The following is a 19,062-nucleotide window of genomic DNA, read 5'->3' as shown; positions in this document are numbered from 1 at the left end:
CAAGGAAATGATCCTGCCGGGCATCCAAGGATTTGGGTCACTTGTGCCATCACTTCTGAGTTGCACCGGATTGGTATAGCTGCACACTTTTGGAGGTTGGCCTTGAGGCCCGAAGCCTCCCCAAAGAGCCTTAGAATTGATGCACATGCATTCAGATCTCCTTCCTCCGGTTTCAGGAATATCATGACATCGTCCGCAAACATAGAGACCCTCTTCGTAAGTCCTCTCTGCGCTAGTGGGGATAGGGCGCCTCGCTCAATAGCGAGGTCAAGCATTCTCTGCAAAGGTTCCATGGCGAGGATGAAGATCATTGGAGATACCAAATCACCTTGCCGCAGACCTTGGCAGTTGTAGATAGGCTTGCGCGGCACTCCATTCACCACTATTCGTGTTGACAATGTTGCTAGAAGTCCACAAATCCAATATGTCCACCTCTGGCTAAAACCCATGCGCTGCATTACTTCCACAATGAACGGCCACTGCACCGAGTCGAAGGCCTTTGATATATCAAGCTTGAGCATGACAACCGGTTCTTTAAATGCATGCAGCTTTCTTGCCATGCCTTGGACAAGCATGAAGTTGTCGTGGATGGAGCGTCCCTTCACAAATGCACTCTGGTGATTTCCAACCAGACCCGGTAGCTCCACTGCCAGCATAGTTGAAAGTACTTTGTCGAAAATCTTTATGGCCCCGTGAACCAAACTGACCGGTCTGAAGTCTCGCACATCCGAAGCACCGACCACCTTTGGCAGCAGCGAAACTATGGCCTTGTTGATCGCATGCAGTCCATGCATGTCTCCACGAAAAAAGCAATCAAGTGCGGCCATGAAACCTACCTTAATAATTTCCTAGCACGTCGCATAGAAGCGGCCCGTGAACCCATCCAGACCGGGGCTTTGTCCAAAGGCATTGACTTGACTATCTTCCTTACTTCCTCTTCCATGAATGGAGCATCCAATCAGGCATGTCTCGGTGCGGGAGCCCAAAGATATCTAGGTTGATAGAAGGAGACCTGAGCGGGGCCGTTCCAAGGAGCTCATTGTAGTAACTGTCCACCATTAGCGCAATTTCCTCCTGGCTCGTCGCCAACTCGCTGCCATTCGTCAGGGTGGTGATCATATTCCTACGTTGCCGATGGCAAGCAGACTGGTGAAACAATCTCGTGTTGCTGTGCCCTTCGTTGAGATAAAGAATCCTGGACCGTTGACGCGCAATGGATCTCTCAAGAGAACATAGACCCATCAGCTTCTGCTTCAGCAGCCGACGTAGCTCCCTCTCGCCCTCGGAGAGGTTTCTCAGTTCCATTGCCTTGTCAAGACGAAAGATGATCTCCAACGCCACCGCGATATGGAGTTTTACATTACCAATCCAACGGTCACTCCACTTTTTGAGGCTTTTTGCCGTCGCCCGTAGCCTTAAATCTAAAACTCTGAAGGGATTTTCTTCCGTAGGCACCGAGCCCCAGGCCTAGTTATGAGTTGTGAGTGGCCGTTGTGAGTTATGACCATTGTGAGTTATGACGTTGTGATAGTGGCGTTGTGAGTTATGACGCTTGATTTAAGTAGAAAATCAGTGATAATGGACATTTCGTTGGATGCCGAGAAACCCTCAGCCAGAACCCTACCCCCCATACAATTAATCTTTAATGTTGCTTTTGCTGTCGTGACCACATACGCTCTACCAGAAATGTCTGTATTGTCGCCACCTATGGTCTAGTGCAATCCTTTTCCGGGCTCGATGAACAAAAATAATGAAAGAATCATATAGTCTACAAATTGATTACATGCCGCAAATTTGCAATTGCACGAGCTTAGGAAAACCAGGAAATTAAGATGACATATAGAGCAGGAAACCATGATTCATGCAAATTTAGGCAGGGAATAACAAACCCCCTCACTTGTCTGCGGGCATGCTTGTCATGGGCGCTATGACGTTCTTTGCTTGCCACACACCCCTTGTCGACCTCATCATCACCCAAGATCCTCCTTGTCATCGTGCTCCAAGAAAACCTAGTGGGAACAACTACGCGAGTTATGGGCCTTTATTACAAGATGGACATTCTAGATAGCTTGCACATTACGGGATGTTGATTTTCTTTGATTATAATTCCTATTTACTTAAGGTTTATCCTTCAATAGCAAGTAGCAACGGATGGGTACTTAGTGTAAAAAAAATAGTGTGTGGACATTTAGGCTATTGAATAATTAGAGTTGCCCTTTAAGTTTTACTCTATATTTGTACGCATAACTTATCAAACAAAACATTACGGTACTTAAGTAGAAAATCAGTGGATAGTAGCCGTTGGGAGTTATGACCTTCCGGTTCATGCTATATACCAAAGCAATTTTCCATGTGATCGCCATTTAATATTACCCAATTAGATTCCTTAGCAGTACATTAGTAATAACCAAACGATTCAATATATAATTTAAGTAGGAATTAAATCAATGAAACGAATACATGTGAGCTGCTAAGACCAGCGCTATATATACAGTGTGCAGTTTCCAGCATACTGCATATATACAAGAAAAAGGAAAAAAATATACAAGGGAAGAAAATAGTAGAATTTCACCATGGAAACCAAGAATATTGCAGCTCTCGTCTTCCTCATCGCTGCCCTTCTTTGCCACCTGCGCACAGGTTCGTCTCCATCCCATATGCATAGTAGTCACTGCTATATTGATCCATCGAGATCAATCATACTTAACCTCTTGATCTACTGTGCAGGTTACGCCCAGCGATCCAGCGGAAAGTCGGACATCACGATCGCGGTGCGCAAGACGGGGAAGGTGGTGGGCAGGCAGCCGGAGTACGAGGCGACGATCGGGACGTCGTGCTCGTGCCCGATGAAGGACGTGCGCGTGTGGTGCGGTGGCCTGGAGGACAGCGCAGTGCCGCTGGACGGCGGCAAGGTGGAGGTGGACGAGGGGGTGTGCGTCCTCAAGCAGCCTGTCGTGAGGGGCTCGCCGCTCGTCTTGAGGTACTCATCGGTGGTGCCGGTGAACTTCAGGGTGTTCAACGCGGCCCCTTACTGCTAAGCGAGCGCGTGTGTGCTTCAAGCATTAACCAGGTGCCATGGAAAAGTTGTGGTATCCCTCGCAAATAAAGCAGCACTCAGTATCCTTTTTTGTGTGGCAGTAATAGTATGCGTACCAAGTCATTTACTCAATTTGAGTGGTTTTGTTGTGTGGGTGCGTGGTCGCAATTTTTTCAAATTACTTTGTGTGCATCTGGATTAAAAAAAATCCCCTCTCCAACATCTAGAATGGCATGAGAGGAACTTTCTTCACCTTAAGCGTCGCCGCCACTGCCATTGAGTTTGATGCCGGCGGCACCGCCAATAAAACGCTCCCACCTCCGCCGACGCCTTGCCACCGTCGTTATCCCCTCATAGGTGGAAGAGGATCCCTCGTTGGAATCCTCGGCCTCGAATCATGATGTCAATAGCATTTAAATTCGTAGGTAACTTTAAAAAAAAACTTTCAATCTATTCATCTACAACCATGGCAGTACAACGAATAATAGGAATAAAAAAATTACATAGGTAACTGACTCGACACATTTCAGAATAAGTTTCATAAATGGATCGCAGGAACCCCTTTTCAGCATTATGACACGATAGAAACTCCACTCAACTATGTCATAAGTCTACTCATGTCAAGCTTCAAGGTTGCGTAATGTTCCCTTCCAGTTCCGGGATTTTTTGCGTAAAGGACTACCTACGCCAATGAAATCTCAGAAAAGACCACACCCCAAAACAATCGATAGAATTACCATGGCGGCAAGCGAATGATCCCTTCCAGTTCTCCATTTATCAAGAAGTCAGACAATCCATATGCCAATAAGGTGTTATATTAGATGAGCCTGAGGCCGAGGATATCCTTGAAGAAGTTGAAGTTGACCTCCCTACCGAATAAGAGGAAGTAGCATACAGAAACATAAGAAGGGCATACCTTGTGGCCAGTCAGGTGCCGGAACTAGGACGGGCGACTAATACTAAGCCTCCCTCTCGCATCGCCTCCCACGCGGGCGGCTTGGGAGGGCTCAGCCGCCGCCGCCGCCTAGTAACCCTCAAGCGCCCTTCTTCCCTTCTACCGCTGTCGATGGTCGGTGCCGGGCAAAGCCTGTGCGTGCGACAGCGGCGGCGGAGGGCCTCTCCTCCCTCTCCCGGATCCACGGCGGTGCGGACGTCCTGATCCACGGGGTGCGGCCTTACCGACGGTGTGGCGGATCCCGGAGGCGACGGGCTCGTGGCGGTGCACAGGCGTCCACATCCATGGGTTTGGGACTCCCGACAGCGTGCGGGCTCCCGGCGGCGGCGGGATCAGCCGATGGCGGGCATGGGCGATGGCGTCGGCCGCGTGGTGCCGAATCTCGTCGCTCGTGGCGGATCTCGCCACTCCGGCCATCATGGAGGAACTTGGACCTAGGGCGGCGGCCCCGTTAGGCATAGCAACGGCGCCCGTGGCTGGCGACGTACGCGGGGGGTGGATGGGCGGCGTCTTGACCACGTGGGTGATGATGTGCCGGTGGATCTCCTCCGCGCTGCAGGCTCTCTCCCGCTGCACTTGCTAGCTTACGATCGCGGTCGTCGGCCTTGGTGCATTCGCGGGGGTTGGTAGAGGTGCCATGGGACCGAAGAAAACTCTGGATGACTCGTTCATCCCGACAGTGGCGATGACCAGGGTCGCCGTTCTCCTCCTTGCAGGCGCCGTCGAGGTTCCTGCCCTCCACCCCGACCCCAATGCCCGGGTGAAAACCCAAAATCTTCTTAGATTGGGTGGCGGCAGCACTGCGTGTGTCGTACCCTTCTTGAAGGCGCCGCCTGGGATGTTTGGGTGCTCGGTTAGAGGAACTGCAGGCAGAGGGGATGGGACCAATGGTAATAGGTGGTGTTTGCGACGGAGGAGCGGCGTGGCATCTGGGACGTCGACAACGGCGGGTCTCAGCGGCATGGAGCAGCAGGGTCTCGCCGGTGGGCATGTGATGATGGACGAGCTTAGGATGGTGGTGTTGTCTGGCATCATGGTGGCGCCGACGACAGTTAGACCGGGCAAGGTAGATGCAGCAGTACAACACTGAAGATAAATTGGTGACAGGCAGTGGCGGAGCCAGGATTCGAGTATAGGGGGGGGGGCGAGTACGTATATTGATCGAATCTTGTTGATAATTACTAGTTGCTTCTACTAAAATTGTTGATCATTGGGGGGCCAGGCCCCTGCTCGTCCCCATGGCTCCGCCCCTGGTGACAGGTGGCTGCGGCGGCCTCATACCCGGCATGCGTCCTAGTTGAGGAGTACGTCGGACTGGATGGTGCCTCATACCCGACAGGAGTCCTGGTTGGGACCTCAGGTCTTAAATGTTAGGTTTGGCTGCGAGATCTGTTTGATATTAGGCCCAGAATATCAGGATCCCTTCGTCAACTAGATAGAAGTAGCGATAGATGTTGCCTAGACAGTGGCTTTAGTCTTACTATTGTATGACTTTGTAAAGTCTTGTGTGAATAATTAATAAAATGAATGCATGCATCTTCCAGATGCAGAGGCTGGGGTTCTTCTCTTTTTCTAAAAAAATTAGATGAGCCTGCCTGGTACAAAAGAGCAAGTCCCCAAGAATTACCTTGAGATGATTGGCGAGAACTTTTGGACAAGTTTGTTAAAATAAATTCGAGGCAACCGTCGATCATCCAAGGACCAAACAACCACACGAACACGGCATCAAGATTTGTTAACGAGGTTTATCGATATGGCTACATCCCCGGAACCTGACTATAAGCGCTCCTCCCCATAATACCGTTACAACACGGCACCCAGTTGCCCTGGACGCCGGCACATGCCGCTAGCTTCTCATGCATTCCTGTGTTATTATGTTGGCATAGGTTACATTGTGTGTCTACCCTCGCTATATGAGAGTCCTAGGATACAAGTGTCCTACTAGGACACGACTCCATATCCTATGTAAACACAATACAACTCATAGTCCAACTGTAACCTACCTTGTACAAAATATTCGACAAAACTCCAATAAACTCCACCACCTTGGATTCGATCATGTGTCAAACTTCCATGTACATTGAACTTGAGTTTATCCCATGAGCACCGCTGCTAGTCCAAAGACTCCATGTGACACCACCTGCAACTTGTAGTCCCTTCTTGTCTTGATCACAGTCAACACTCGAGCACAATTAAGTTCCTTATTACTCTAGTTTGTGCTCTCAACTTTCAGAGTATCAGTCCAACTCCATCACACACTAATCAATGACCTGCGTGAAAGTGAACAACTCACATATTGGATGCCACACATAAGAGTTACCTGAACTCAACATCACCGCTCCTTTCTTGACCGTCTGTCTGAAACTTGAAGAAATTTCACCATCGCTTGTAGTCACCCCGAGTCAAATACGCAGTTGTCTCACCACATGTATGACCACCTGAGCTCTGGTCCGTCTCCATGCCCCGTGCGTACCGCACACCTCGCCGCTATTATCGCGTTGAGTCTCCGCTGTTCCGGTCGAGTCTCAAGGGTCGCGAACCCACACCACTCAACCCCCACTACAGAGTACTACCAATCATCATCGACCGATGACGAGTTTCAAGCTTCCATCAGACCACTGGGCTCCAACCCAAACTACATGTCACTCGCTTTCCCCCTTACTGAATAGGCTTCAATTCCCTGGATCCTTACATTGTAGCCCCTCAATCCAGCTCCACCTTCAACATGACTTCGTGGTAGATGATCAGTCCACCGTCGCGCCCCGTTTACTTCAAGCTCACATGTGCATCTTCTTGAATCAACCCCGCGCCATAGTCTTGTCGAAGCCACACAAGCCCTCGGGCTTGCGCCACGTGTTTCCACGCCCCAGAAGTCGGTCACCATCAGCATGACGCTTCTATGTCATCGTCGCCGATCCCACCACCGTCTTATGTACCAACCGACTTGCGTCGATCCGTCAGACCATCTTGTCCAACCCAGCCGAACTTGTCCGACTGCAAGGACACGCTCAAGGCTCCCAAATCGTCTTTTATGAATTTCCATCCATCACATGATAATTCCATCTCAGCTACCATGACTTCCCGCAACGCCTTCAAGCATCCTTGTTGTGCCAGCAAATCTTTCACCCGTGCCTGCCATAACCCAAGGTTTCCAGTTCCGGCAAACTTCTCCACCTCAAACCTGATATCTGTTGGCGCCATAGTTCTTTGTACAGCTGGTCCTATGAAAAATTATCCGAGCCTTCCATGTGATGCCCCAATTACACGAACACCGTGTACTACTAATAATTCCAACTAGTTGGTCTTCACGTGAAATTTGGCTCCCTGTCTTGGCTCAACCTAGCTATTTGCTTTGTCATACCCTTGCACTATGGATCCGTATCAATGGATGCCTTCTCCGCCGATTGGGTCTGCGATGTGTCGATTTTTTTGGGTCAAATAAATCTCCCGTAGCTTGTGATTGCCGAGCACACACGTACCCTCCAGTACCACTCCAGATCGGACTTAGCACACGCACAGCCAACTCGACTAGTACCTCTCGTGGACCGCAGCCCCACACGTGCGTTACTTGGGCCTCCTCAGATGTTGCGTCGTCTGCGCCTGGTCAACGACCTATCACGACACGCGCTTCCAAAACGTTTCCCGTGCAACGCGCTTGCCTCACACCGAGTGGACGCCGTGACCTAGCGCTCTGCCTGCAGCCTGCTTTCACACATGACGCCGCCGCCATCAATTATCTCGCCGAGCTACTGCTCTTCGCTTTGGTCTGAATCTTGTCCAGTCATTTGAATGCTTCAGGTTAATTATAAATTCTGATAATTTGGATGTGATCACTGCAATGCAAGATGGTGGTACTTTCTCATGATTGGTTGCTGCTATTTTCGACGATTGTTATCACATGGCTTGCGATTTATCACAAGTCCATTACGAGCACTGTCATAGAGAAGGAAATTTTATAGTGCATGAACTGGCGAGGATTGCTAGATTTTTTCCACCTGGTACTTGGTTTGATGAGGCACCTATTGCCATTGCCTCTATGCTTGTAAATGATGCTACTTTGATTACGACTTAATAAAGAGGTTTTAAATTTTCAAAAAAAAAAATCTCGCCGAGATCCTGCGTCCGATCCAACCTGCCCGCGCCGCCCGCCAGCAATCACAACATGTACCTATGCCGCCTGACGCCCGCCCAATCGATTGCCTGATCGACTGCCGCACGTCTCGCTCGTATTTTCCTCTAGATCAATACGATTCGCAGCCTCCAACCACCTAACTTATGATACCATTTGTTAAAATAAATCCGAGGCAACCGTCGATCATCCAAGGACCAAACAATCACACGAGCACGACATCAAGATTTGTTAACGAGGTTCACCGATATGGCTACATCCCCGGAGCCTGACTATGAGCGCTCCTCCCCATGATACCGCTACAACACTGCACTCGGTTGCCCTGGACGCCAGCACATGCCGCCGGCTTCCCCTGCGTTCCTGTGCTATTATGTTGGCATAGGTTACATCATGTAACTACCCTCGCTATATGAGAGACCTAGGATACAAGTGTCCTAGTAGGACACGACTCCACATTCTATGTAAACACAATACAACTCATAGTTCAACTGTAACCTAGCTTGTATATAATATTCGACACAACTCCAACAAAGTTCGTACACAACACTGCAAATGCTAATAGCAGATAGGTCTTCGGTCCCTCCTGACAGACTGCCAGTTTGCAACACTGCAAGCACGTCTTGTGCCAACCAGGTTAGTTTCAATAAAGTAAAAGGGAATGTGGAAAATACAATAGTCCTACACCTACTGGGTGTTAACAGGATTGTTAAACAAGAGATAGTTGTCCCTTTCTTAATACCCTCACCCCCCACCACCCCCCACCCCCCCCCCCCCCCCCGCGCGCGCGCGCGCGAATTTCGTGTTTGTGGGTGGTGGTGGTGGTGGTGGGGGAGAGGGGGGCTAACCAATGATAATTCTCCACGTGAACCGATAATTCATCTCTGCAAAAAATGGCCTGCTCAGAAAAAATATCAAAGCAACAACCACCTTTAATTTCTTGTTCTAGACTAATAGTTTTTTTGGAGGGAGGGTCAATAAAGTTGGTACTTTATTAAAAAATGTACTAACATATTTGACAAGTTGTCGACGAACCACAAACACAGGAAATCATGTCTTCTATCCATCCTCTGTCAGAAAAAAAATGTGTTCTATCTATCAGTCAAATGCCACTGACTGGATGTCACAAGCAGATACAGTTGCATACAAGACCCGGCATCAGTTGATTTCATAATTCAATCTTAAGAAAATCATCTTCTTGCTGATTTTATTCCTGCCATAGGTTGCCCATGCTCTCCAGTCTCCAAGTTCCATCAGATACTATATTGAAGATTTTAACATGGTCTGCTAGTGCATGGAATCCATGATAGAATTAAATGGATCTTCTACGATGCCAAAGGGAACAACACTCTGCAGCATCTTGATGTTCATGTCCACAACAATGATCCTAACTTCCAGGGATGGCAAATTTTAACATGAGTGGATGAGATATTTAGTATGGAATTTCTTCATAAATAATGGTCCTCGTATATGGTGCATGTAATGTGTTTTGATTCAACTTGGTCCATGCCTATCCCGGAGCAGTTTTAGGATGCTCCCTCTTATCCCCTCTTTTCACACGAGGGGTAAGAGTATGTAGTAGATCTGAACCGTTGATCATATTAATTAGTGGTCGAATTAACTCTTACCTTCTTACTTCATATGTAAAAAGAGGGGATAAGAGAGACCATGTTAAAATTTGCCATATATATATCACAACCAAGCGAGTGCATTCTCTCCCTGGTCCACGAGTTATTTCAATGCATTTCTCTCATACACCAATTCATAGAGTAAAAAAAACGCAAGGTGAACAGAAAAGTTAGCTTAAGAATAGGCGACATCAGAAAAGGAATACTTAAAATTTGCCTATATTGGATTTAATTATGGCTCAGTTCTGCGGCTGGCAGAACATTCCCTGGTTCACTGGCACTTGGGCTAAACACTTCGTTGATAGCGTTTAGTAATCATGACAAGCTTGTGCACAAGGCTCAAACCATTTCTCTGTCTGTGCAGCTAGTTTGCCTACAAGCTAATGTTAGCCAAGGCTTCGTGGATGGCAACATAAGGAATTAGGCATCGACAAATGGTGCATCATCTTATTGGAGGCTGGTACTTCAGGAGTCTCAACTCCTATTCCTAAGCCACGACTTAGCCCCAGCGAAGCCTATTTCTTTTTCTTCGGTGGTCCTGTTTTTGTAAAAAAAAATAAAGAGAAACTTCCACTCTATTCCTAATCAATCATGATAGTATAGAGAACACCATAAGTAATGAAAATTACAACAAGTTACATGGACCACCTAGCGACAACTATAAGTATTGGAGCGAGTCGAAGGCGTGCAGCCATCATCGTCCCTCCTTCACTGGAGATGGACAAATCTTGTTATAGTAGACAGTCGGGAATTCCTCGTGCTAAGGCCCTATAGAACCAGCATACTAGGAGTAAAGTGGAGCTATTACCCACCACTATTGTTAAGCTGCAACCTATAAGGTATTTCCTAGTAGTGTAGAGTAGTAACCATCACAGATGAAGAGAGTCGTAGATACAAAGGATCGAACCTAAACACACGAACAAAGACTAGGTCCAAACAGATCCCCTGAAGACCAACACCGATGAAATCCACGAGATCCGACAAAAACACACCTCCACATGCCGTTCGATGATGCTAGATTCACCATTGGGGTGGGGACCATACGTGGCAGATATTATTTCTACAGATTGACATCGTCGCCGTTTCATAAACTCAACCAAGACACTGAACCTAAAAAGAATGAGAGCAGGTCGCCTCCTGCCGTAGCCGCGGGGGGGGGGGGGGGGGGGGGGGGGGGGGTAGGTCCTGCACACCTCCATGGCCCAAAGGACATCGGAGGCGTGTCAGATTGGCGGCAGCGGGAGGAGGAAAGAATAGAGAAATCTAATCGATGGTCATGTTTTTGTCTTTCACAGACTTTTGCTTATTTGTACTAATACTAACTCTTTGTCAGATGGGTTGGGTGGTCATGAGACCGTCCTTACAATGGACTATTACTTCCTTTCTCTGTCACAATCGTGGGTTAACATCATTTGATTGGACCCTAGTTTTTGTTTCTTTTCAATTAATTGACTCCTCAAAAGGATGTGTACTGATTGGCATTTCTGGACAGTTGTTCTCGTCTCAAGAACTTGGATCACGGTAATGGTAGGGTAAGATCTGTTACAGTCACTACTCGCGTGATGTGAAGAAAATTGATTAATCATTGGACATATCAACTTGATTTCTCCACCTAGGCGCAAGCTTTGGCCTCATAAGTCCTTCTACTTCATGATTGGAACATAATCAAACTGGCTTTGATCCCGGGTCTATTTGAAATTGAAATGTTAAAAACATAAATAAGTATATTTTGATCTACTGGGTGCAATATTTTTTTTTGAAGGTCACCGGGGGAGGGCTAAGCGGGGGTGTGATGCAATATATTTTGAAACTAAAACACATCACATGCACCATATACAGTCATTATTTATGAAGGCCTTCAGGACAAAATATCTCACGCATAGATCCAGGATAAATATTTATTTCCAGCACCACATGAGTGGCTGACAATGCTTACATATATAGCAACACCAAATGAGGGGAGTCTCTCCATGCTTCACGGGTTATTTTAACGCATTTCTCCCATACACCAACTGCTTGAAAACAACAATGCAAGGTAGCAAACAGAAAGTTAGTTTAAGAATAGGAGACATCGGGCAAAGAATACCTAGGCTGGCCTAAATACCCTATACTCGTAATGGTCAAGAAACATGAACATTCCCTTGTGCACGGTCACCTCCACCAAACATTTGTTTTATTATCAGTTAGTATTCATAACTAGTTTGTGCACCGGACTCGCAGACGTAGTATCCACAGAAATCATTCCCTTGTTCCTGCCACAACCATTTTACAAGAATAGAGGTCAATCAAACTGATAAGCAAGAATGCTAAATGGTATTGATGAAACTAGCGCTTGAATCACTAGGAGATGCGCGAAACATGCTACTATAGTACTTACTTTCGGGTGTCTAAACTCCATCTCCTTCGGCAGTCCTGAAACTTTTCTGGTGAATTTTCTCCAAACCCTGCCGGACAAAAAAAAACAATTACTTGATATCAGGAAATGAACAAAGTTGCTGATATGGTGGATAATGATCGATTTAACTTACTTCTTGAGGATTTCAGTCATGTCCGCATACTCCTGGGGATCTTTTCGTTTAGAGTCCAAGACGGTTACTACTCCCTGCTCAAGCCTAATCTCTAGGAAAATATAGTGGAAACTGCACACGCATGCATAACTCATCAATTACATTACTATAACCTGGACTAATATATAAGGGAAACCGAATATGCACAAGACAGTAACACTCACTTGAAGTTGTAAGGAAAGAGTATTATATCTTTGTTTTCATTTTTTTGAATGATCGTAGCAAGTTGGCCTCGGTATCTTCGGGACGATGTTCAACCTCAGTTGCATCTATGAGATATGTGTTAACGAACCCAATATCACCGATTTGTCTTTTCTTCAATTCGGCGATCTTCAATCTGCATAATATATGAGGATAATTATAAGTACATGCAATGAAAGAGATGAGCTATATAGAGAGACTTAATGACAGAAGTAGTAGTACTTACAGACAGTAGCAGGTGATCGTTGTTTTATCGAGGGCCAATTGATTGAAAAACTGATAGAACTCCTCAAATAGAATAGGCAACAGTTCAATTCCAACGAGGTCATGCTCCGGTTTAACTCTCGCATACAAAGTACTCCTCCCCCCAGACTCTCTGCAGATTTTCAAGTACCAATCATGTAATCTTCGCATCATCGTTGTTAAAGATTTTTCATCTTTGACGAGAGGCTTCCCGTACTCGTATCTGTGTATCTGCACCTCCATGGGATCATAATGTACATCGTCGGGCAAGTAATCGTCAAAATTGCCATAACCGGGCACCATCCTCGGATCGACGATGTCGCTAGGCACCTTGAGCGGGGGGCACGATTGCTTCGCTTGTTCGCCGAGCTGGGCAATTTGTTTCCCAGCTACTCGTCATTCTTTCAGCCTTTGATCACTGACTGTACTTCCCGACCGCTCCACTTCGGCCCATGTCTTTGCAATAATGCGTTCATGGTTGCCTTTCGGCGGAGACTTGGGTGGTTTTGCCAGGGCAGCCAAAGTGCGCTTCACTTTCACCGGATCTACCTTCTCCTCCGGAGGTGGATGTCTCTTTGCTTTCAACCCTTCAAACTAGTCATCCACTTCGGTTCGCGCGATCTTCGCGTTCTCCTCCGGGGTCCTCTCGTATGGTAACTTCTGTGGACTCTTTAGAGAAGGACCGAATCTGTATGTCCTCCCGCCTCTGGTTGTACTGCTAGACGCCGGCCGAGCAGACGAAGCGGTTGTCTTCTTTACTTGCTTACGAGGCGGAGGAGAAGGACTACGACGCGCCGGAGCAGCTGCTGGAGCGGCGGCGGGTCTCTTCCACCCTTGTTGACGAGGCGGAGAAGGAGGAGGCTGGCTGCTCGGGTGCGCCGGCGCAGGCGGAGTGCCGCCACGCGCCGGAGAAGGAGCCGGCCGAGGGCCCTGATCATCACTCGCCGGAGGAGGAGGCGGTGGGGGAGGCGGAGTGCCCTGACTCGCTGGAGGAGGAGGAGGAGGCGGAGGCATCCAGTTCGGAAGGTTGATGAGCTCCTTCCGCCATAGGCACGGAGTCTTCAGAGCAGACCCCAGCCGAGTCTCCCCTTCACCGGTAGGGTGGTCAAGCTGGAGGTCCTCAAATCCCTCCGTTATTTCATCCACCATCACCCTAGCATATCCTTCTGGAATCGGCCGGCAGTGAAAAGTTGCGCCGGGTTCAGTAGGATAAACAGAGCCAACAGCCGCCTTGACCTTCAAATTCATCCATTGTGTCATAAGGTGGCAATTTTGAGACTCCGTGATAGCATCCACGGGATAGCTGGCAGGAGCCGTCAAGGCATGCTCCGGCTGAAGCAGCTCGGTGGAAGCCACACTGCTTCTGCGCTGAGATGGCGGGGTAGCTTCGGGGGAAGCTTCGGCAGTACGTTTGCTGCTATTTGCTTCTCGTTCCTCTATCGCGTCTACCCTTGCTTGCAGCGCCTGCATTTGGGTCTGCCGCACTTTTTCCTCCTCTCATGGGATTTGTAACCGCCTGCGTCCGGAAACCCAACCTTCCACGGAATGGAGCCTGGCGTGCCTCGTGTCCGTCCAGGATGCTCAGGATTCCCGAGGGACATTGTGAGCTCGTCGTTCTCTCTGTCTGGAAAGAACTTCCCTTGCTGCACTGCTTCGATATACTGCTTAAGCTTCCTGACTGGTATGTCCATTTGATCGTTCGTCCAAATGCACTTCCCTGTTACAGGGTCCAAGGTTCCGCCAGCCCCGAAGAACCAAGTCCGGCAACGGTCTGGCCAGCTAATTGTCTCTGGTTCGATCCCTTTATCAACCAGATCATTCTCAGTCTTGGCCCACTTAGGCCGGGCTACGAGGTAGCCACCTGACCCCGTGCGATGGTGAAGCTTCTTCTTCGCAGCATTTTGCTTATTTGTCACCGACATCTTCTTACTCTTTTCCGATGTCTTGTGGGCCACAAATGCGGGCCAGTGATCTCTGATCTTCTCATATCTGCCCTTGAATTCTGGTGTCTCATTATTTTCAACAAACTTATTCAGCTCTTTCTTCCACCTCCTGAATAGTTCTGCCATTCTCTTAAGAGCAAAAGACTTGATTAATTCCTCTTTAACTGGGTTCTCTGGATTATCCTCTGGCGGTAGGGTGAAATTTGACTTCAGCTCAGTCCAAAGATCATTTTTCCGCATATCATTGACATAAGACACCTCAGGGTCTTCTGTAGCCGGCTTAAACCATTGTTGGATGCTTATCGGGATCTTGTCCCTAACCAGAACCCCGCACTGAGCAACAAATGCGTTCTTTGTTCGGATGGGTTCAATCGGTTGGCCGTCGGGTGCGATTGCTATGATCTCAAACTTTTCATCCGAGCTCAACTTTTTCTTCGGGCCTCGTCTCTTTACCGAAGTTGTGCTTGATCCGGAGGGCTAGAAAAAAGAACAAAGACTTAATTAATATGTGTACATACCAAAACAATGAATGCATCAATCAGCTAGTCAGCACAGGCTTAACTAATATATATACCTGGCCGGACTCGGTTCGGTCACCGGAGCCGTCATCACGGTCTCCTTCTTGCACCGGATTGGGTCACCGGAGCCGTCCTCATGTTCTTCTTCTTGCACCGGCATTAGGTCACCATAGCCAGCTTCTTCACCCTCTCCTTCCAGACCATCGGTGTCATTGAGAAACAACGAGACGACATCACTTCCTTCTGCGATTATGTCCCTCAACAACGCTTCTTTTGCTTCGTCTCGGGCGGTGTCCATAGTTTCTGCAAATATTTACAACATGGAAATTATTATTCAAACATGACAGATGGATATATTAGTGCCAAACGTAGAACTAGCTACCTAATCATAGTAAGGAATCATATATATTAATTAGTGGCCTCGACGCTGCTTCTCTAGGGTTTGGGGTGGCCTCGACAACGCTTCAAGGGTTTGGGGTGGCCTCGAGAACGCTTCAAGGAGGGGGTAATATCGACCCCCCCCCCCACGTGTTGAAGCTATCGGGAGGGGGTATATATCGACAACGACGACACTACATCTATATGTCCCTCGACGACCCTCGTTCCCGATAAAAAAAGAGGAAGAAGAAGAAAAAAAAGAGGAGAATAAAGAATTGAGGAGAAGAACTCCTCTATTCTTTCTTCTCCTCTTTTTATTTCTTCTTCCTCTTCTTTTTTTATCCTCTTCTTCCTCTCATGTTCGAGAGGATCGCCGAGGGTTCGGGAGGTTGCCTAGTGTCAAAGGATTCAACAAAACCATGTCTTCATCATTAGGTGAAAGTAACAGGTGCATGATGGTACGAAGCTCTCCAAAGTTATTTTGGAACGGAGTCCTAGATAGGATAATTCGCTTTTTGGTACAAAGTTCAGCAAGAACCTTCCAAATATCGTTATTTGGAAGGCCTTTGCTGAAATTCATACAAAAAGGCAAATTATCCTATCCGGGACACCATTCCAAAATAACTTTGGAGGACTTCGTCATGCCCTGGTTACTTCTGGCTAATGATGAAGCCATGGATTTCTTCAATACTTTGACACTAGGAAATCTCTCTCTCGACCCCTCGGCGATCCTCGACCCCTCGAACCCTCGACGACCCTGGAACCCTCGACCCCTCGGCGATCCTCTTCTTCCTCTCATGTTCGAGAGGATCGCTGAGGGGTCGGGAGGTTGCCTATTGTCAAAGAATTCAACAAAACCATGTCTTCATCATTAGGCGAAAGTAACAGGTGCATGATGGTACGAAGCTCTCCAAAGTTATTTTGGAACGGAGTCCTAGATAGGATAATTCACTTTTTGGTACAAAGTTCAGCAAGAACCTTCCAAATATCGTTATTTGGAAGGCCTTTGCTGAAATTCATACAAAAAGGCAAATTATCCTATCCGGGACACCATTCCAAAATAACTTTGGAGGACTTTGTCATGCCCTGGTTACTTCCGGCTAATGATGAGGCCATGGATTTCTTCAATACTTTGACACTAGGAAATCTCTCTCTCGACCCCTTGGCAATCCTCGACCCCTCGAACCCTCGACAACCCTGGAACCCTCGACCCCATGTGATTGGCGGAAAAGAAGGGGAACTTCAAGAAGAACAGCAAGCAAGTTGCTGCTCAAGTGAAGAAGCCCAAGTCTAGTCCTAAGCCTGAGACTAAGTGCTTCTACTGCAAAGGGACTGGTCACTGGAAGCGGATCTACCCCATGTGATTGGCGGAAAAGAAGGATGGCAAAGTGAACATAAGTATATTTGATATACATGTTATTGATGTGTACTTTACTAGTGTTTATAGCAACCCCTCAGTATTTGATACTAGTTCAGTTGCTAAGATTAGTAACTCAAAACGGGAGTTGCAGAATAAACAGAGACTAGTTAAGGGTGAAGTGACGATGTATGTTGGAAGTGGTTCCAAGATTGATATGATCATCGTCACACACTCCCTATACTTTCGGGATTAGTGTTGAACCTGAATAAGTGTTATTTGGTGTTGGCGTTGAGCATGAATATGATTTGATCATGTTTATTGTAATACGGTTATTCATTTAAGTAAGAGAATAAATTGTTGTTCTGTTTACATGAATGAAACCTTATATGGTTACACACCCAATGAAAATAGTTCGTTGGATCTCGATCATAGTGATACACATAATCATAATATTGAAACCAAAAGATGCAAAGTTAATAATGATAAGTGCAACTTGTTTGTAGCACTGCCGTTTAGGTCATATTGGTGTAAAGCGCATGAAGAAACTCCATACTGATGGGCTTTTTGAATCACTTGATTATGAATCAGTTGATGCTTGCGAACCATGCCTCATGGGCAAGATGACTAAGACTCTGTTCTTCGGAACAATGGAGCGAGCAATAGATTTGTTGAAAAACATACATACTGATGTATGTGGTCCGATGAATATTGAGGCTCGCAACAGGTATCATTATTTTCTGATCTTCACAGATGATTTGAGCAGATATGAGTATATCTACTTGATGAAACATAAGTCTGAAACATTTGAAAAGTTCAAAGAATTTCGGAGTGAAGTGAAAAATCATCGTAACAAGAAAATAAAGTTTCTACGATCTGATCGTAGAGAAGAGTATTTGAGTTACGAGTTTGGCCTTCAGTTAAAAACAATGTGAAATAGTTTCACTACTCATGCCACCTAGAACACCACAATGTAATGGTGTGTCCGAACGTCATAACCGTACTTTATTAGATATGGTGCGATCTATGATGTGTCTTACCGATCTACCACTATCGTTTTGGGGTTATACATTAGAGACAGCTGCATTCACGTTAAATAGGGCACCATCTAAATCCGTTGAGACGACACCGTGTGAACTATGGTTTGGCAAGAAACCTAAGCTGTCGTTTCTTAAATTTGGGGTTGCGATGCTTATATGAAAAAGTTTCATCCTGATAAGCTCAAACTCAAATCAGAGAAGTGCGTCTTCATAGGATACCCAAAGGAGACAATTGGGTACACCTTCTATCACAGATCCGAAGGCAAGACATTCGTTGCTAAGAATGGATCATTTCTGGAGAAGGAGTTTCTCTCGAAAGAAGTGAGTGGGAGGAAAGTAGAACTTGACGAGGTAACTGTACCTGCTCCCTTATTGGAAAGTAGTTCATCACAGAAATCAGTTCCTGTGACAAATACACCAATTAGTGAGGAAGCTAATGATATTGATCATAAAACTTCAGATCAAGTTACTACAGAACCTCGTAGATCTTCCAGAGTAAGATCTACACCAGAGTGGTGTAGTAATAATATTCTGGAAGTCATGTTACTAGACCATGATGAACCTACGAACTATGAGGAAGCGATGATGAGCCCAGATTCCGCTAGATGGCTTGAGGCCATAAAATCTGAGATATGATCCATGTATGACAACAAAGTATGGACTTTGATTGACTTGCTCGATGATCAGCAAAGCCATGTTAAATAAATGGATCTTCAAGAGGAAGACGGACACTGATAGTAGTGTTACTATCTACCAAGCTCGACTTGTTGCAAAAGTTTTTCAACAAGTTCAAGGTGTTGAATACGATGAGGTTTTCTCACTCGTATCGATGCTTAAGTCTATCCGAATCATGTTAGCGATTGCCGCATTTTATGATTATGGAATTTGGCAGATGGATGTCAAAACTGCATTTCTGAATGGATTTCTGGAAGAGTTGTATATGATGCAACCAGAAGGTTTTGTCAATCCTAAAGGTGCTAACAAAATGTGCAAGCTCCAGCGATCCATCTATGGACTGGTGTAAGCATCTCGGAGTTGGAATATACGCTTTGATAAGTTGATCAAAGCA

General features: G+C 46.7%; 1 protein-coding gene across 1 annotated transcript; it reads left to right on the top strand.

Moving 5' to 3' along the window:
* The first annotated feature begins 2,533 nt into the window (after window positions 1-2,533).
* On the top strand, window positions 2,534-3,136 carry LOC123152196 (uncharacterized). Its single transcript, XM_044571806.1, has 2 exons — window positions 2,534-2,640; window positions 2,728-3,136. Exons 1-2 carry the CDS (start codon window positions 2,574-2,576, stop codon window positions 3,036-3,038), a joined length of 378 nt encoding a protein of 125 aa, XP_044427741.1. The 5' UTR covers window positions 2,534-2,573; the 3' UTR covers window positions 3,039-3,136.
* Window positions 3,137-19,062: the final 15,926 nt, after the last annotated feature.

This window comes from Triticum aestivum, chromosome 7A, assembly GCF_018294505.1.
Source record: "Triticum aestivum cultivar Chinese Spring chromosome 7A, IWGSC CS RefSeq v2.1, whole genome shotgun sequence".
NCBI classification, from domain to species: domain Eukaryota; kingdom Viridiplantae; phylum Streptophyta; class Magnoliopsida; order Poales; family Poaceae; genus Triticum; species Triticum aestivum.
Note: the sequence above shows the minus strand (reverse complement) of the source record. Positions and strands in the feature narration are given on the sequence as shown.

Coding starts and splice junctions, on each gene's coding strand:
- LOC123152196 (XM_044571806.1), top strand. CDS start 2,574: ATGGAAACCAAGAATATTGCAGCTCTCGTCTTCCTCATCGCTGCCCTT. Junction 2,641..2,727: donor TCTTTGCCACCTGCGCACAG/GTTCGTCTCCAT, acceptor TCTACTGTGCAG/GTTACGCCCAGCGATCCAGC.